Source organism: Microtus oregoni, unplaced genomic scaffold (assembly GCF_018167655.1).
Source record: "Microtus oregoni isolate MIOR12 unplaced genomic scaffold, Mior012 000012F_ref0000307, whole genome shotgun sequence".
Taxonomy (NCBI): domain Eukaryota; kingdom Metazoa; phylum Chordata; class Mammalia; order Rodentia; family Cricetidae; genus Microtus; species Microtus oregoni.
The window spans coordinates 47,270,239-47,290,574 of record NW_024543071.1 but is presented as its reverse complement, the minus strand read 5'-3'; the positions used below and the strand labels follow the sequence as shown (position 1 = coordinate 47,290,574).

General features: G+C 49.5%; 1 protein-coding gene across 1 annotated transcript; it reads right to left on the bottom strand.

The window, feature by feature from the left end:
- Positions 1–485: 485 nt before the first annotated feature.
- Positions 486–7,323, bottom strand: Zp1 (zona pellucida glycoprotein 1). The gene is made up of 12 exons (XM_041662180.1): positions 7,149–7,323; positions 6,104–6,225; positions 5,464–5,806; positions 5,231–5,374; positions 4,618–4,805; positions 4,376–4,473; positions 2,977–3,104; positions 2,675–2,864; positions 2,434–2,578; positions 1,016–1,097; positions 806–910; positions 486–625 (listed from the first exon to the last, which is right to left on the bottom strand). Exons 1-12 carry the CDS (start codon positions 7,321–7,323, stop codon positions 486–488), a joined length of 1,860 nt encoding a protein of 619 aa, XP_041518114.1.
- Positions 7,324–20,336: the final 13,013 nt, after the last annotated feature.

Here is a 20,336-nt window from a genome sequence, read left to right as displayed (position 1 = left end):
TGACAGTGCTGGTACAGTCAAGTATTGTGTGCTGTGGGTACACTCATGTGTATGTATATGCCCCACAAGTATACACTCGGCCCACACTTGTACATATCTGTGACACTACATCGCACTGTTAACAGTGGCTATGGCATCAGGAGTGACAGGAGCATCTCAGCTCTATAATTTAACAGAGACACTGTCTTATAGGTGGCAAGCTGTTGATTAAAGTGTTACAGGGCACATGACTGGAATGGGGGCTCACGATTCTGGAAGAACACATCTGACCTCAAGGAACAAGTTTCTCATGTAGCTCACCCCTGTAATCCCAGAGCTCTGAGGCAGAAGAATCACCAAGTTTAAAACCAGTCTAGGCTATAGAGTAAGACCCTGTTCCCCCTCAAACACAGACACCCTTGGATAAGACATACATTGGGTTTCATAAGCAACTTCCCTACATACTTGTGTTCAGTAGTTTTCAGACAGTGGTTTATTAAGCCCATTTAACATCTGGTGCTTTCCCAGAGTTTCTGGGCCCAGGTCCAGCTCAGCCCCACAAAGACACCAGCCCCCAGGACAAGGGTGATAGCCAGCAGGAGGAGTACCCAGAGCAGGGGTCTTGAACTGGAGTTCCTGGTGGAGCCTGTCAGAGAAGGGATGGGGAAGGTCCACCTGGAGCTGTCTGTCAGGCAGATAAGGGGCTGGGCTATCTTAGTTCCTCATCTAGTGGAGTTACACCACCTCGGAGCTTCCCTGTTTCCTGTTTTTTATCAACATTTTTAGAGAGAAGGCATGGCCTTTGGGGCACCCCAAGCCCCGGTACCTGAAGGTTCGAGTTTAGCAGCATCCTCAAAGCCCACTGCTCCTGGAGAACTCACAATGTCCAAGGCCCGGATAGTGCCATTGTGACCAGAGGATCGGCGGTGCCCTGCCGAAGAGGAAAACTGTCTGGCTTCCAGCTCCCGGTGGTCTGAGCGCCACAGGTCTAAGGTTGCATTAGAGAACAAATAACACCACCCCCAGCCAGACTCACTTGACATCCCAGAGTCACAGATAGTAGAGCATGCCTCGGGCCCCTCAGGGTAGCAGACAGAGGCACTACAGAAGAAATAGACCTGGTACAAAGAAAGCCAGTCAAGGGGTGGACTAGTTTTGTGCAGCTGGACTGGCAGCACAGAGGCAGGGGTGAGGGAGGGATTCAGGTGCAGGACTGTGTTAGTTAGGGAGAGACATGGGCAAGCAGACTAAGACCACAGCTGTCTCATACTGGTGGGTATGCAAATTGTGCTGTTCCCAATTTGGAGCTCAGATCTTCCTCTTCCTGAGAGCCCAGACTTGCAGAAGACATCCCCTGCAAGGCAGGAACTGCTGCCTTCAAGAGAGCTACAGTCCTTTGCCTGTCCTCTGCCCTCTGCCCCTAGGAGCAGAACTCTTGGGAGGTAGGGTGTTTTCTTCCCACACACCCACTCACAGGAGGTAAGGTTTGGCCGCAGAGCCAGACAACATATGTCTGCTCTCTTCTCTGTACCCCTGAAGACAATACCTGGAGGCAGAGGGGAAGTCAAGGCACCATTGCTCCCAGGACAGCCCAGGGGAGGTGACCAGAGGCAGCACCGTAGACCTCAGCCATGGTACCCTCCAATTAGCAGGCCAGTGCCTCTTGGCTTGGGAGGCAGCACACAGACAAGGTGGGAGCGATGCCACCCTGCGCCACCCTCAGCTCTGCCTACCAGTGGAACCAGTCCACACCTGATCAGTTAAGGGCAGTGATTTAGACATGAGAGCTCTGTGGACAGTGTGGAACTGGCAGGATGTGCGATGAAGCACGGGTTGGACCATACTAGTGTGTTACCTACGGTGCCATTTGTACACCATACAGAAAAACCCAAGGTTTAAACACCCTAAGTGCATCCAGCTTTTATCTTTTGGAGAAGTTGCTATGTTATAAACCAAAGCAGAAGAACAAGGAACACATTATCATTTCTAGAATCAGAAGTGAGGCCACACGAGAACACCACAGCTGGGGTTCAGATTTAGGGTTGATTGTAGTCTGTTTCCTTCCAACGTTTCTTTCACACATGTTTGCATGTGTAGGGGACTGTGCATGCCAGGGCACACATTTGAAGGTCAGGGAAAATTTTGGGAATCAGTTCTCTCTTTCCATAATGTGACTCAATCCAGGGACTAAACCTAAGTCAGCAGCCTTGGCAAGAGTTACCTCTCCCTGCTGAACCATCCATCTTGTCAGCTACTTTCTTCCTTCTCTTCCAAGTTGTTAGTTATCTCTCCAATACCCCTTGCCTCCTACCCCTTGGGATTGTCCACCCTACTTGGTGAAAGCCAGCCCCTGTGCTGGAATCTTTGTATTATCTTGTAGGGTGCCAGATCCAGTGACCTCCTAACTAGCACTGAACAGGTGGGGTGGGATGCGAGGAACACAAGGCCTCCTACCAGTCCCCTAAGGGCATTCTGGGAACTGGAGTCAAGGAGAGTGAAGGTGGCCACGGTGAACCGCTGGTAGTGTGACCAGAAAGGCAGCTCTGTCCTGTCCAAGGTCACCATTTGTGTTCTGTAGTTGTCACCTCTGAAGGGACACCTAGATCAAAGAGAAGTCCAGAAGCCTTCTTAGGGAGGTGTGGCTGGCAGGAAGCCCTCCTCCCAGGGTGCAGCCTAGTTACCTGCTGCCACTCACCCATCTGACAGAATAGGCCACTGGGGCTGCTGGAAGGGGCTGGCAGTGGGAGTGGCCCAGCACTGGTGTAGCACCAGGACCAGGCTGGGGTCTGTTCTCTGCAGGAGACGGACCTCCACGTGGACTGGTTCCTGGAGCAGTCTCACAATGGGGTAGTCGTTCTCCTGATAGAAGGAGCTGAAAGTCTTATCTGTGGGAAGAGGGACTTAGGAGCCTAGGGCAGATGGTGTGCGGTGTGTGTCAGGCATTAGAGTCCGGAGGAAAAAGCAGTGGGTGGGTGGGGCTAGGGAAGGGGGCTGTACCCTTGGCAATCCTCAGCTCCAGCCGCAAGGGTCCAGACTGGGTCACAGGGGCAGGTGATTGAGGCGAGAAGATAGAAGCCTGGATGGGCAGGAAGTCACTGGCATTGAAGATACAGCGAACATGAAGCCTGAAGTCCAAGAGCGAGAGGTTGGAGGAGGTCACATCTCAGAGTTTAATCATTCACTTCTCAGCAAGGGATGCCAAGGACAGCATCCTCTGCGGGAGTAGAGATGCTTCTAGAGTCATCGCTGGGACATGGACATCACTGTTCACCCTTCCTGCCCTTCTGCCTACTGCTCTACACCAGCTTGAAATAGTTATCCCAGACCTTAGTCTAGGTGCCAAGTACCACGGTATCAAGACAACATGGCTCTATCCTGGCACTTGAAGTCTTTGAAGCCTGGTGGGAAGACCTGGATTGTGGAGCCAGGAACAACCACGTAGTGCCTAAACCTCATTTATCCTCTTTGCAGCACTGAGAGGTTCTAGTGAGGATTGTTGTGTGTGTTATGCCACTGTAGTAAGCGCACTAGTGAAGGTTCTGCTATCTTTGCCCCTCTATCCTAATCCCGACAGACTCCAGCTGTCCCCCTGTACTTCTCTGCTCCCTCTCCCCAAAGTCCCCAGTGCTGTGCTGAGTCCAAAAGCTTAAAGCATGCTACAGACTCGTGTCTCCATCTCTGGGCCAGAAGTACTTTGTAGTAAAGCAAAAGACTTTTTTACTCTGACACTAATCCCACACCCTAACCCTGTGGCAGATAGAGTGGCGGGGGAGAGGGGCTACCAGGCACCCACATGGACCCAGGCACAGAACCCAGGACCCAGACAGCCCATGACTGATGTACTGGCTTTTTCTGGAAGAGCACACTGGCTAGCTGCCTTGCCCTAAAAGCTCAAAGCCAGGTATTACAGGGGCAGGCTCCCTTAGGGTCACCCCTACTGTCACTGTAGGTAGCTGGGATGGTTGTTGCCCCTGAGCCAACAGGTCCAGGAGGCCTCTCCCTCTAGGGTTCCTCTCCCAGTCCTTTCCTCCACTGCACCCTCAGATGCTTCAGACTGAGGTGTAGTGTCCTCTGTGGTGTCGCAATCTGGTGGCAACCACCACAGCTCCTTCCTGAAGCCTGGAAGGGATGCCATCAAGTACTGAAGCCTTAGTTCTTAGATAAAGGCAGGGCTCTTTGGGAGCCTGCTATTGGCTCTGCCTGGGCCGCATACACAGATAAGTGAGAAGGACTTAGCCTCTCATTTGCATGGTAGGGGAGTTCCAAGAGATTCACTAGCTCATTTAGGTCACAAGGCTAGGCAATACTAGAGTTAGGATTTGTCCCAGATGCCTCCAAATCTGTGCTGAGTTCTCCCGCACCTCACACCCAAGTCTGCAGCCCCGCTACCACTCACCGGAAGACACTGTCTCGAGTGATGGAACCCTGCGGCCCCTTTTGGACATCAATGTTAGACACCAGCTGGTTCTCATAGATGAGCTGCTCCCCAACCACCTAAGGAGGGGGTAGTGAGTGAGACCCCCTAGTGGTGGGACTCATTTCCAGCCTGCAGCCTACCTCAGCTGAGGAGGGAGAAGTAGTTACCAGGTGAGGCCTCTTAAATGGTGGGACTCACCTCCAGTTCCGGTTTATTCCTACCTGGATTGTTGTTCCGCAGAGGGTGAGGGGGACATGGAAGACCATGAAAGCACTTGTCTTCTGGGTAGGGGGGCATCCATTGGAGGCATAGGCCAGGTGGACATTGTTCAGCATGACCCTGTGGGTCAAGGCTGTTTCTTGGGACATGACCAGAGTGAAGTAGCCACCTCGGAAACACTGGAGAGTGACTGGACAAAGGCAGATCAGAACATCGGGACTCAGAGTCTCTCAGTGCAGAGACTGGGGATGGGCTCCTGGGTGACAATCGATATTTCATCACTAGCGAGGGGTCAAGGGACCCAAACACTCTTCTTCCCAGTGTCAGCCTAAGCAAATGCCCTAATGAGCTGCTGAAACAAAGGGCTGAGGAGTGCTGAGTGCTGTAAAAGCTTCTATGTGACTTATCTAATGCAGCTGTTTGAGGTCTGAAGGTCAGGGACTGTGAGGAGGAACCTAGCAGTTCCCTGGGGCAGCTGCTCTTCCCGCTGAGGGTGTCTGCCTGCACTTGGGAGTTGGACTTCCCTTAAACTGCTTGCTTGCAAGGCAGTTCAGCTAGTTGGAGGGGAGACTCCCCGCGCCATGCCAGGAACATGCTTGGGATGAGAGGTTGTACCTGTGTTGCCGTAGTAACAGGGCACTTCTGTGGTGTTGTCATAGCAGCAGCCAGCCTGCTGACAGGCTTCCTTGGAACTACTTTTTACCATGCAGGGGATGTGCCCAGAGGCTACCTGACACTGCTCCTGGGGTAGATGTGTACCTAGGGTTGGTGACAGAGCCGTAAGCAAATGACTACTTAGAGCCCAAGGGTCCCAGTCACAGGCGTGTGCACACAGAACTCACACATACCTACAAAATCCAGTTTAGGTAATCCCCAGGGTCCCAAGGTGCCCCACTGGGGATGCGGCACAGTGGGATCAGCAGGTCCGGGTCCTGGGGATGGTGGAGGAGGAGTTGCATTTATGAAACTGTGTTCTGGGTACAATGTGCTGAGAAGAGTGTGGCCAGAATTGGGGCGGGGGTCAAAAGTCTGAGGTGTAAAAGGCTGAGGTGTGGTGGGGGGAGCCAGGTAGGGGTCCGGAGTCCCAATGTGGTCTGCTTTGGGACAGATCAGTGTGACATCTTGTGCCATATCCACTTGACCATTGGGTAGCACAGCTTGCACGAACACCCTCAGGTGGAACCGCCCATCCTGCAGGTGAGAGAGCCTTAGAGAGCAGCTGAGGGTGGCCACCTGGCACTGCAGGTGAGCGCTGGGCTAGAGGCCAGAGCCTGGAGCCAGGCTATTGACCTGTACATCCAGCCTTGGAGTGGTTGCCCCCGGGGTGCCTGTGGTATTAGTGGGAACTGAGCAGCTCTGATAGAGAGGGAGCTGATTTGTGGCATGTCTTAGGACCTAATCTGTCACCTGCCCACTCCTCCACCCATCGCAGGCTCCGTTCTTCTCTGTCCCCGAGGGGCTGTTAGGACAAGCTCCCTCTGCCCTTACCTTCTCCAGCACGTGGCAGCCTTTGTAGCCAGCTGAGAATACTGCGGGCTCCTGGGGCTCAGAGATGACCCAGTGGTAGCAGATAGAGCAATTATCCACCTCAAACCGGTTCCCAAATTCATCTGGAGGGTGGGGGTAGGGAGGAAAGCAAGTGCTGGAGAGAAAGAGGTTGCTGGGAGCCTCTGAAAATCTCTGGACAGAGGCAGGCTTGTTTCAAGGACCTAGTTTTGCTTGCTAGCTTGGCTGTGAGGCCTTAGACAAGTATCTTTCCCTCTCTGGTTTTGGCTTCTGTGGGAAGTGGTCATTGGTTCTTGGTAGCGGGGATGAAGACTGTTTACAGTGTGTCAGGCGGTCTGGACACCTGAGAGTCTACCTTTAGTTATCCTCAGCTCTTGACTGAGACATCTAGGAATCCCCAGGAGCCAGAACTTTCTTAGGCACATATAATAAGGGGTGGAATGAGGGCAGAGTGAAAGAACAAAGCTTGCTCGTCATGTTAACTGGCTCTTGCAGTTGTTTAGGGATCCTGCTAGGCGCTCTTCTCAGAACAGTGGGCACCAACCACCTCCATCCTGTGGGCCTGCCCCCCACCTTTCCCTTTCAGTGCACAGGGCAAGTTGTGGGGGAACAGGGGGTCGTCTTTGGCTATGGCTCTGAAGCTACAGTTTCAAGTTGTCTCAGATTCCCCCACACCTGTCTCTGTATTAGATCACATTCCTCAGGGCAATCAAATTCAGAGTGGTTTGCCAGCCCAGAGCTTTGCAGCCACCGGATAGGGCTGGAGATCCAGAGCCCAGCGGATTTGAGTCAGTCCCTGCCTTCCTCACAGCTGATCCCTGTACGCAGGCACCGGGGAGATTCTGCTCTGGTGGTTACCTCCCCATCTCTGGGTGGTGCCAGGGCAAGAGGCTGGCTCCTGCAATCCTCTGAATGGCCTCTACTCTTCCTGCTCTTGTCCCAGGAAAAGCGCTCTAGCTGCCTCCCTGCAGCAGGCTGGGCTTGGGACTGGGGCTGGAAGTTGAGACAGGCCTCTGCCAGCACTCACCCAGAACCTTGAATCGGATAGTCTGGTTTGGCCTGGGGAGCACCAGCAGCTGCATACCCTGCACCCCGCAGTCGTAGCTGTATCCAAGGCCAGGCTTGGGGTGCAGATGCTGACTCAATCTCAGGGGAGCTGCCACCAGCAGCAGAAGCAGGGCTGCAAAGGAACCCCAGGTCATGATGGAGGCTCCGGCCAGCACGCACCACAGACACCCACAACTCCTCGGGCCTCCCTATCACGTCAGGGGAGGATGGCCCTTATATGGATCAGGTAGCAAGGGGCAGCCTCTGAGGGCAGAGGAGATCCACCTGGAGGAGCAGCCACTTAGGATACAAGGGGCTATGGAGAAACTTCTTCCTCCCGAAGCAGCAGAAGGCACCTTCCATCCTGGGTATCAGAGATCTTCAGAAAAGCTGCTCTTGATCCCTCACCCGGTTTTCTGTGGCAGCTGGGACTTCCCAGGGATTTCTAGCCAAGAGCTTACAGGCAGAACATAGGACAGCAGCTCCATTCCTGAACGCCTCAGTCTACTGGCTGGGAGTCTCCAAAGTCACTCATGGGTGTGGGAGCTTCCTGTTCATGCATCTCTCCAGGATCGCCTTCCTGTCCTGGGCCTCAGGACCCTGGGAACTGAATGCAAGGTTACTTCCTGCCCCCATCTAACCCCAGCTCCTAGAAGAGCTGGCAGTATGCAGGGTGGGGGCTGGTGAGCAATCAGACCAGTGCTAACACCTTTCAGGGTTCTCTGGGCTTAGGCCGGGTCGTTGTTAGCTATCACAGGTGGACATCCTCTGTTTGAAAATGTGACATTCCAAATGCACGAATATCTGAGATGTTCTGATCACCGGGATGGCAACAAAAGAGGAAATCTGTTCTTGACCTTGTGGTGGGTCACAGTCAATACACATATACACTTGCGCGTGGGCACACACAATGGTATAAATCACATTCCAGTTGCTAGGTCCACGTGTTGGTACATGCCTACAAACCCAGCCCCTGGGAGGCTGTGGCATGAGGATCATGAGTTTGAGGCCAGCCTGGACTACAGAGGGAGACTCAGTCTTAAAAACAAGAGCAAGCCAAACCACCGCCACTAAGAATACCTCCAGGCTGTGTGCATCAAACATGTATGGGAAATAAGTGAATAGTTTGTTTAAGGTGCCACCCCCAGGAGATTTCATTGTGACTATATAAACATTACCAAAGCAATAGAAAATGTGGGGGCTAGGGAGGTGGCTCAGTGGGCGAGAGCGCTTGCTGTGCAAGTACGAGGACCTGAGTTCAAATCCCCAGCCCCTGTGTAAAAAGCCAGGGATCGGTAACCCCATTGCTCTTGGGACCAGAGATAAAAGGATCACTGGGGCCTTTGGCTGCTAGCCTAGCTCCTGGTTCACTGTCCTGAGGGATTACGGCATAGGGTGATAAAGCAGGCTTGCCTGTTCCTTTTTTTTTTTTTTTTTTTTTTTTTTTTTTTTTTTTTTTTTTTTTTTGCTACTTGACACGAGTTAGAGTCATCTGGGAAGAGGAAAGCACAGCTGAAAAGATGCCTGCATCAGATTGGCCTGGAGGGGAATTTTCTTGGTTGATGATTGATGTGGGATGGTCCAGGCCACTGTGGGTGGTGCGTCCCCTGGGCAGGTAGTCCTGGGTTATCTAAAAAGCGAGGGGAGAGATATATGAGGAGCAAGCTGGTAAGCAGTGCTTTTCTGTGGTTTCTTCTTGTCCAGACTTCCCTGCAAGCATAACATGAAATAAACCTTTTCTACCCCAACTTGCTTTTGGTCATGGTGTTTAGTTTAGTAGCAGAAACTAAAGTAAGACAGCAGGGTACCAGGCATCTTCCACTGGCTTCTACTTATGCATGAGGAAACACACACACACAATATGAAACACTTCTAGTCCCAAACACTTCAGATAAGGGGTGCTTAAACATAATAAATAAGCTAATAAGAATAGATAATGGAATTAATGTGACTTCCTAAATAGCCACTGAGAAAGCTCAGGAGCTGAGTCTACCAGGCTTCTTGACAGTAATAAATGCTGATGTTTTTAGAAGGCAATAATTGCAAAGAAGGTGGTGAGGGGTTGCCAGTCACCTAACCGTATCTCAGTTTTCTTTTCAACAACTGTAAGAGATAACATCTATGAACACACAAGAATGAAGAGGTGGCTACCAAGGCTGTGCCTGCTCCTCTTTTCCCCACATTCTCTGGGCGACAGTATCATTCTCACTTCAGGGCACTGATTCACCCAGAGCCCAGCAGAGTCTGAGCTCAGGAAAGGCTGATAACATGGTCATTAGTGTTTGCAGTTTCCTTGCTCTGCAGAGACGGTGTGGTTAGTAGTTACAGGCTGGCTGCAATCTAGCTGCTATGGCTTCCCACCTGTGACCTGGGGGGGTGTGTGCCATTTTTTCCCCAAGCCTCAGAATTGCAAATAAATTGTGCTTATCTGGCAGGGTGAGCAAGAAGATTCAGAGAGCCCCATAATGGGTGTGCTGGAGTCTATGCGGCAATAACTTAATGAATGACGTAATGCATGGCTCTGGTGGCCAGGCTGAGCTGGAGGAAGCTGGGGTGGGTGGCTATTCCAGCAGAGAAGGGAGGGGTGTCCAGCTGGAGTCGGGTGGGGTGAAATGGAGTTCCTGGAAGTGTTTTTGAAGGACAGGTGACTTCAAGAACAGGGTGTTGGACAGGAGAGATGACTCTGTGGTTAAGACCACTTGTTGCTTTTGCAGAGCCCCTGGATTCAGTTCCCAGGGCCCACATGGCCCTCAGCCACCTGTCACTCCAGTTCCAGTGGCCCCAGTACTCTCTTCTGCCCTCAGTGGGCATCGGGCACATTTGTACACATACATAGATGCAGGCAAAATGCTCATATGCATTAACTAAATGAATCAGTCTTAAAAAGATGAAGGAAAAAGAAATATTTCCAAGCTAAAAAAAAGAAGGTGGGGGCTGAGGTCTGGAGATGTAGCTCAGTTGAATGCTTGCCTAGCATGCATGAGGTCCCGGGTTCAATCCTTGGCACAAAATAAACTGGAGGCAGTGGTATACACCTGTAATTCAAGCACTTTTTTGAAGGTGGAGGCAGGAGGTTGAGGCCAGCCTGGGTTATGTAAGACTGTGAAATAACAACCAAACAAACTACACATACACCCCCCCCCCCCCTAAAAAATCCCCAAACCCACAAACAAACAAACAAATGGAAAAAAAATCCCAAACCACACACACATTCAGGGCGTGGTAGAAAAGGATGGGGATGGAGAGATATGTAGAGAGGGAAAGCAGCCAGCAACATGAGAACGACGTTTTGTTTTTCTTTATCGTTTCGGTGCAAGGCAAGTACTCTACCATGAGAGTCACATCCCCAGTTGTAAACAGCTACTAAAAATAATCTCAGAGTCGTGCGGTGGTGGTGCACGCCTTTAATCTCAGCACCTGGGAGGCAGAGGCAGGCAGATCTCTGTGAGTTCGAGGCCAGGCTGGTCTACAAGAGCTAGTTCCAGGACAGGCTCCAAAGCTGCAGAGAAACCTTGTTTCGAAAAACAAACAAAAAAAAAATAAATAAAAAAAATAAAAAATAATCTCAGGCTTTTCACGTTCATAGTAGAGAACTTCATGTAGCCTTCTCCCACAGGGGTCTAGCCCTGGCTTTCTCTGAGTATCTGTGTGCGCATATGTGTGCAAACAGACATCTTCTTCTGTGCTATTGTAGGGCTGTGCAAATGGACTCTTCACGTCTTGTCATGTACATTAGCTATGTATGTTGGTTAAGTTGTCACATGCTGTACTGTTTGAGCTACCCCCATTTAGACCCAAACACGTTTATGTCAAGTTTCCCCCAAACTTCCCTGACTTGGGTTAGGCTGGTCCTCTAACTCTCTCAAGGAGAAAGGAAAAGAGCAAAGCCCAGGAATAAAAACAGGGCACCCTGAAGACTAGCTGGCTTGTAAACTGTTTCCAGCAGAGGCTGCCACTGCTTACCCCATAACATAGAAACGCCTGTGGTGAGAAAGAGAAGGTGGATGCTGGTGTACAGAGTGGAAAACGCCTGTGGTGAGAAAGAGAAGGTGGATGCCGGCGTACAGAGAGGTGTGTGCTGCCCAGAGCTCTAACACCCCTGTAAGCAGGGCTCCACAGGTGGTTTCTGCTGTTGTCACATGCGCTGGCTTGATGGTAGTATCTGCCGCTAATTGGTTCTTTCTTTGGCAATTTCAACCAGGTGGGGCTTCTGTGTGCTGCTTCGGACTCTTTGAATTGGGAACTCCAGCTGTCTGTTTCTCCAGCCATTTCCTGCTGGAAGTCTGTAAACCCCCAAATCTGATGACTTACCGTTTGTTTTTCTCTCTCTCATTTGGGCTACTGCGCTCATCTATGCTGGATGCTCTGATGACTGATTTGAGGGTGCTTTATTATCTGTTGCTGCTCTTCATCTGCTCCTCATTGTTTATTCTTTTACTTTTGGTTTACACTTAAACTCACTCATTCAAAGCCAAGAGCACAGCTATCATAGACCACTTCAGACTGTACAAAACACCTCTAAATACTTAAAGGAACATTTTCTTTTAAAATGATAGATGTACAGTAAAATGATCAAAATCAGGAAATTACTGGTTGAAGCTCATTTGTCTAATCTATAAACTTTATCATGTAACATTTGTTCTGATAAAGACTCAAGTGAGTCTCTCTCTCTCTCTTCTCTCTCTCTCTCTCTCTCTCTCTCTCTCTCTCTCTGTGTGTGTGTGTGTGTGTGTGTGTGTGTGTGTCTTGTCATTCACACCCTTGACTTTTGGACCAGCTACTTGGCTGTGTGAGTTTGCCTGATGTTTTCACCGATTAGGCTAGGGAATTGGATTACATCAATTATGCTTATGTGAGGTATTTATTTTCTCATGGTTTAGGAGACTGCAAGACCAGGGTGAAGATAGCAGTGGGTCTGGTTCCTTCCGAGGCCCCTCTGGGTCTGCAGCTGCCTAACTTCTTGCCATGCTCTGGAATTGATCTTCCCTGTATGTGTGAGTTCCTCATGTCCCTTTGGGTGCCCCAGCTTCCTGCTTTATAAGGACATTGGCCAGATTACATTCGGTTCCTCAGGTCACTGGGTTTAAATAGTGGCCTCTAGGTTTCTCTATAGAAAGTTACCGGGGCTCTACATAGTTGTCAAGAATCTTAGAAGTAGATGCTGAGATATTGCGCACATATTCTGCCCCTCCTGGGACATTTTTGTCTTAAGTGTGGAGCGGGGTCGATGCATAGGTCCTCTGGCTCCAATGTCCCTCCTTCATCTACTGCCTTCCTGTTGTGTGATGAGCGCTCTTCTCACGGTTAGGTTCAATGAAGGCAGAAACTAAAGTGTGGCCAGACCTGGGTTTTGTCTGTGTTCATTGCCATGCGTGAGCAGAATGACAAGGGAGGTCACGTAACCGTTCTTCTCTCCTCTCCAGACAAAAAAGAATGAGAATAGTAGTGGCCGGGGTAGAATTAAGTGATACCCAGAGAGGTGTTTTCTGACTGTGGGCCCTTGGGAACAGGAAGCAGAAGGAACCATAGCTGGCTCACTGCCCGGGCATATGTTGTTTGTTTGGATCTTGAATGTCCTTCAGAGGACAGGTTGCCAGCCTATGGCACTGTTGGGAGGGTATTAGACCCCTTAGGCGGGAGGGAAGGGTAGAAGGGAGTTAGGACAGATACTCAAGGTGTGACCTTGATAAGGACATTGGGACCCCAGTCTTTGTTCTTGCTCTGCCTCTTGGCTTCAGGAGAGAAGCGGTTTTGTTGTCACGATGATCCGCCTCACAGCAGCCCCAAGACAATGGGGTGATGAACCGTGGAATGATAGCTCTGAATAGTGAGGTAAAATGCAAAACCTTGCTCCTCATGGGTTGACTTTTTTCAGGTGCCTCATCACAGCCATGAAGAGCAGACTCATGCAGATGCCTTTGAGAAAATGGCACCAAGCCATCCTGGTTACAATTCCACAAACCTTGTAAGCCTTCTGGGGCACCAGGGATCCAGCTGCTCAATCTGCCAACTGGAGGCTGTTGGACATGTCTCTCATCTATTCTGTGACTTGCTTCCCTCCTCTGTAAATGGGGAGCGTGACAGTGCTCGGTTCATAGGGTTGCTAGGAAGAGGTTTTCTTTATTCATCTGTAGACCGGCTGGCCTTAAACTCAGGCTTTTTCTAACTCAGCCTCTCCAGTGCTGCAATTATAGGTATGAGCCAAAATGCCCAGGCTTCAATAAAAATTTTATTTATTTATATTTATGTATCTTTGTCTCACTCTGTACCCCTGACTGGGCTGGAACTGGCTGTATAGCCCAGGTTAGCCCCAATTTGTGATATTCCTCCTATTGCTGTCTCCAAGTGTTGGAATTACAGGAGTCTCTCACTATACTTGTCTTCTTATCTTAATTAATGAGTTAATTAATTAACTCACCATGTAGTCCAGGCTGGCCTCAAATTCAGAGATCTGCCTGCCTCTGCCTTCCAAGTCTTGGGGGTTAAAGGCGTGCACCACTGCACACAGTGTGCTTACCTTTAAAAGCTGCACTTTGCTTCTTTTCTCTCCTTCCTCCTTCTTCTCCAAGAAGTTTTACTATGTAGTCCTGGTTGGTTGGGAACTGGCCATGTAGACCAGGCTGGCCTTAAACTCATAGAGATTCTCCTGTCTCTGCCTCCTCAATGCTGAGATTAAAGGACCCGGGATGCAGTTCACTTTCTTTCTCTTTTATTCCTAGGTTTTAATTGTGTGCATAGGCTTGTGTTTGTGTGTGATTTGTGGGCATGAGTGCAATGCCTGCAGACCCTGCAGAGGGTGTTGGAGTCCATGGAGCTGGAGTTACTGGTGGTAGTGAGCCACCTGACGTGAGTGCTGACAATCAAACTTGGGACCTCGAGAGATCAGTACTGGGGCCATCTCCTGTAGCCTAACCTGCACAGTGGGACTGAGAATGAGGTGTGTTGGTGGGTGCCTGTGACCCCAGCATTTGGGAGGAGGAGGGAGGATGGTCAGAGTGAATTTGAGGCCAACCTGGGCTACATGAGATCCTGTCTCAACAAACCAACAATAATAAACGAACATAACTGGATGCAGTGAGATTTGAGAATCATTTATCTGTGCCTTTCACCTTATCAGCTTACTCAGCTCAAACCAGTGGCTGGGAGAGACCAGATTACATGAGAATAATATCTACTGTCAAAAGCCCTCAAGTGCGTGAGGATTTGTTATGACATCACTAAGCAACTAATATCTGGGTTGGTCTGGAGAGGATTAAACTGTTAAATTCTCTTCCTTTTCCCATAAGGCCAGCCTTAGGGTGAGCCCAGGCCTGGCTGTTTTTCCTCTTCTCCTGCTCCTTCTCCTCCTTTTCCCCTAAGGCTGGCCTTAAATCCCTCTGTAGCAGAGCTCATAAGAAGGGGTGGGGAAGGCAGAGGGATGCGTGAACTACTGACCATGTGAGGTGCTAGTCTCTTTCCATGGTTGGTAGTAGCTTCTGGGTGCCCCCGTCAGTCTCCCACAAGATGGCATGTAGAACCCCACCAGGCCACTCCTCTGTGGGGTTTGGGCACCTTCAGGACCTGCCAAACTGGGGCTAGAAGATTTAGGGTTTCCTGACTGCCTCTCACTTCCTCTTTGGTTGACTTCTTTAAGAGTGGCTAGAAAGGAACTCATAAAACCTGCTTCCCAATGCAGGGCCCAAGAGAGGAAGTTTGGCTCTGCCGGGAGACTTCACTAGCCTCTTTCCCCCATTGCAAGTATGAAGCACGGGGTGTTTTCAGAAGGTGAAAACATGGCTGGGCTTTCCAGGCAGCAAGCTCCAGGCAAAGGCAACAGGCAGGGAGAAGGGTAGGGTAGTTGAGTGTGGAGAACAGGATGCAGGGGCTGGGGAGAGACAGTGCTAGATTCAGAGGGGCTGTGGATGCCCCTGCTAGGTATCTGGACTACACCTCACACAAAGCTCTCCGGGACCCGTGCACTAGGAAACCACAGACTCTGATTCTGCAAGGCAGAAGAGGGTGCTGGGGCCCCGCTGGCCTGCTGCCTGTTATTCCTGTAACACTGAGCTGGATGCCGTGAAGAAGTGCTGCATTCAGGAACCAGGACTGGAGGTGGTGGACTTGGCGAGGGAGTGGGTGGGAGGGTGGGCAATATCTTTTTGCAGGTGTCAGAGATCACAGACATGGAACAGGGCATATGATGGAGCTGAAGGCCTCCTCCTCCCTGTCCCCGAGCTGCATAGGGAAGCTAGGCCAACTCTACAACAGCAACCCTGCCCAGTCAAGGCCACTTACTTAAGCCATTCTTGTCAGCTAATCTGTCATTTTTTCAGGGCAGTTATAGCCACTCAGTCCAGTCATGCCAGCAGGCAGGCTGAGCCCCGCTGATGTGCCTCATCTTGACAACACCAAGACAAGCCATGGTGTCCTCCCTTTGGACCAGGCTGGGACCAGGCACTTACTTGGCTCTTTTACCCGGGTCCAGAGAGAAGTGGCATTGTCTAACATGTGGCTCCTACACAAGCTTTGGGGTCCCACATTCTTGCTACAATGGCTTAGTCCTTTATGCGGTTTGTGTGATCTTCTGGCCAGTAGCAACAGCCCCTCCTGCAACTTGACAAATGCAGATTCCCAGGCTGCCACCAAGTCCTCCTGGGTCAGACACCCTAGCAGATAAGGTAGACCCAGATACTTGGCTTTATCCAGAGTGGTAACGTGTGTGTGTGTGTGTGTGTGTGTGTGTGTGTGTGTGAGATGGTGTGGTGTATGTACATGTTTGTATGGGCATGTGCACATACTCATGTATGTTTATGTGTATGCGTGTGGTTCAGGCACATGAGTATGTGGATGAGCGTGCCTTTCCATGTACAGGTGGAAGCCTGAGCAGCACACTGGTGTCTTCCTTTCTCATACCCGGTTTGCCTCGAGACAGGGTCTCCCACTGAATCAGAAGCTCGAGGGTTCGGCTTAGGCTAGTTGGCCAGAGAGCTCTCAGGATTTGTCGCTGCCTCTCAGTGCTGGGGTTACAGGTATGCTCAACCACACCTGGCTGTTTTTTTTTTTTTCTTGGTTTTTCTCATTGTAGCTCTGGCTGTCCTGGAACTCATTCTGTAGACCAGGCTGACCTTGAACTCACAGAGACCCACCTGCCTCTGACTCCAAGTGCTGGGATTAAAAGCACGTGCCAACACCGCATGGATTTTTTTTTTTTAATGGTTTTTCGAGACAGGGTTTCTCTATGTAGCCCTGATGACTGTTCTGGAATTCATTCTATAGACCAAGCTAGGCTTAAACTCACAGAGATCCACACCGTTGGCTAAGGATTCAAACCCAGGTCCTCAGGCTTGTAGAGTAAGTGTTCTTATCCACAGAGTCACCGCTTAGCCCCTACTTTCTTCTTCCTCTTCTTCCCCTTCTTCTTTGAACTAACAAGTAAATTTTATTTTTTTTACTTTTTAAAACAATTTCTAAATTTAATTATATTTTGATCATATTCCCCTTCGCCAAGTCCTTCCAGATCCTTTCCCTGTCCTTACTTACCCAACTTTAAGTTCTTTCTCAAAAACAACAAAACAAAACCCAACAAACAAAAACCCAATACAACAACAAAATGCCCCCAAACCAGGAAATGAAATAAAACACTACTCAAAAACAAAACAAAACAAAAATCACCAACTGCAACCAAATAAAAGTGCACACACACACACACACACACACACACACAAAACCTATGGATGGCTGGGTGGTGGTGGCGCATGCCTTTAATCCCAGCACTCGGGAGGCAGAGGCAGGCAGATCTCTGTGAGTTCGAGACCAGCCTGGTCTACAAGAGCTAGTTCCCGGACAGGCTCCAAAATCACAGAGAAACCCTATTTCGAAAAACAAAACAAACAAACAAACAAGAAAAAAAAACCTACGGAGTCCATTTATATGTTGGCCAACCACTCTTGAACATGAGGCCAGTCCTGCCTTGAAGTCTTGATAGACACAGTGTCATTCATTTGAGAAAACTGATTTTCCCTCTCCCAGTAGGGATAAATGACAGTTCATTTGCTGACTTTTACCCTAGTGCCTAGGTTTCATTCATTTAGTCATTAAAAAAAAAAACAAAATAAAATATAAGAAGATAAAACAAGACCAGGTGGTGGTGGCACACACCTTTAATTCTAGCAGTTGGGAGGCAGAAACAGGCAGATCTCTGTGAGTTTGAGACCAGCTTGGTCTACAGAGTAAGTTCCAGGGAAACCAGAGCTACACAGAGAAAACCTTCCTCAAAAAATAAATAAATAAATAAATAAATAAATAAATAAAACAAAATCTGTCACATTGAAAAAGACAAACCAACAGAAGAAAAAGAGCCCAAGAGAGAACACAGGAATCAGAGACTCACTTGTTCACACATTAAGGAATCTCACAGAAACACTAAATGGAAGCCATAATGTATGCTCAGATCACCTTCTGCAGGTCTGTGCAGGACCGTGAATGCTGCCTCAGTCTCTGTGAGTTCAGAGAAGTTTTGCTACATTGATTTAGAGGGCCTTGGTCTCCTGGTGTCCTCCATCCCCTCTGGCTCTTAGGCTCTTTTTGCCTCCTCTCCCTGTGGGTTCCCTGAGCTCTGAGGAGAGGGATCTGACATCCCATTTAGGGCTGAGTCTTCTAAGGTCTTTCACTATCTGCATATCGTCTGGTGGTGGCTCTCTGCATTTGTTCCTGTCTGCTGCAGGAGGAGGCTTCTCTGATGCTGGCTGAGCAAGGCGCTGATCTATGAGAATAGATAAAGCATCATTAGGAGTCATCTTATGGCAACTCTTGGTCATCCAAGCAGCATCAGTGGGCTTCATCTTGTAGAGTGGGCCTTCTGTCCAATCAGACTCCACAGCTTTGTGCCACCATCACGCAAGCATACCTTGCAGGCAGCACACCATTGGAGATAAGAAGCTTGTGGCTGGGTTGGTGTTCGTGTCTCTTTTTTGATCGTGTGCAGAGCATCTTCCTGTACCAAGGATGCTGGAACCTAGGGTGAAGGCTGTATGTAGGCACCAGCCTGACAGCTCCGTGTTCAGTGAGTTGTGTGGGTGCTGTCATCGGCAGTGGGGCCTTGATGCCAGTTTGTGGAGAGCAACCTACAGTCTTGGCAACAGCCTGGGTTGTTTAGGAATTCCAGGGGGCTCCTTTGACCAACAACTCAATTATATGTAACCCAATCCTGGTACTGGAAGCTTTGTTTGGTGACAAGGGATGTCCTGAAGGAACTCCATCTTCTCAATTATTTGGCAACTTAACTTAGATTACCTTCATATATGTATGTATTTTAGAAAGTTTCTACTGTACTAGGTACATAGTACCCCTCAAATGATCCTTAATATTAGCTATCTCTTTTCATATTCCTTCCCAAGACTCCCTCTCTCCCCACCCTTCAGCACTTGATCCTTCCATTCCAGTCCCTCCCAATCCTTCCATAATTATCTGTTCTTTTTCTTTTCCTAATGAGATCTTACATTCCCTCTAGTCCCTTACTCTATACCCACCCTCTGTGGTCTTATGTATTTTGCCTTGGTTATCATCGACGTAACAGCTAATAATTCATGTAAGTGAATACATAGCATATTTGTCTTCTGAGAGGTGCCTGTCACGTGAATCTGGAGCTCACCAACTTGGCTAGGCTGGAGGGCCAGTGAGCTCCAGGGACCCTGTCACCACTTCTCCAGCGCTGGGATTACAGATGTGTGCTGCAGTGTTGGGCTTTTCACGTGGATTCTGGAAACCCAAACTTATGATCTCCTGTTTGTGTGGCAAAACACTTTACAGAGTGGGTCTTCTCCCTAGCCTGGGGAGCTTTGGTCTGTGCCATGCCCACTCCTTTCTAAGGCTCTGATCACTGTCATCATGCTTGCACTCAGGGAAGGCTGATAACCTCCTGTCCCCAGGGCTAGCCTTGGCTGGTCTTTTTCCTCCTCGACTCAGGGTAAGCAGGACTCCTGGCCAGTCAGGCCTTCGACCTGTTACTCCCAGCCAGTGACCCTGGTGACCAGTACCCCCAATGCTCTGACACACTTCAGGGACACTCATCCTCTTGGAGTGGCCAATGTTGAATCCGTTCCCGAGACTCCAGGCTAAGAAGCATGAGGCTTGCCAACATCCTTTCCTGACACTTCTGCCACAGAGGCTGGAGAAGCTTGGCTCTGAGGACACACGTAGAAGCTGCTTTTTGCCAGACACAATTAGCCAGGATCCCACAAGGCCCTCCGGGACAAGGGGAAGACGGTACGTGCCCTTCACGTCTTCAGAAATGCCTCAGAGTTTTATTCCAGGGAATTCTTTTTATGGTTTGTTTTTGTAACTTTATTAGGACTTTTTTTTTTCCATTTAGCCATAAGACATCCTCAGGGAGGGCTGGGAAACAAGCCATGGGAGTGACGACAAGATCAAAACTGAGAATCTAGAAAAGTCAGAAGAGAAAGGATTTTTTTTTTCTGGAAAGAAACTCCCTTATTATGGTTGGCACAGAAGTTGTACAAGATGTTCACTGTACAAAGGTACTCGGAGGAGGACTCAGGGGTGGGCTGAGACCCCGAGGGAAGTCTGTACAGGCCTCATGCTGAGATAAGTCTAATAGGGAAGGAAGGAGTCCTCTCTTAGCGCAGTCAGCAGGCTGCACACAAACCCCTGTTGAGGCTAGGACTGGGCATAGGAAGCCCTTGGGACTCATTTTAGTTTTTAGTGTGAGTGTATGTACATGTGTGTATGTGCATGTGTGTATGTGCATGAGTGTATGTGCATGACTGTATGTGCATGACTGTATATGCATGACTGTATGTGCATGACTGTATGTGCATGACTGTATGTGCATGAGTGTATGTACATGTGTGTATGTACATGTGTGTATGTGCATGACTGTATGTACATGTGTGTATGTACATGTGTGTATGTGCATGACTGTATGTACATGTGTGTATGTACATGTGTGTATGTGCATGACTGTATGTGCATGAGTGTATGTGCATGTGTGTATGTACATGTGTGTATGTGCATGAGTGTATGTACATGTGTGTATGTACATGTGTGTATGTGCATGACTGTATGTGCATGAGTGTATGTGCATGTGTGTATGTACATGTGTGTATGTGCATGAGTGTATGTACATGTGTGTATGTGCATGACTGTATGTGCATGAGTGTATGTGCATGTG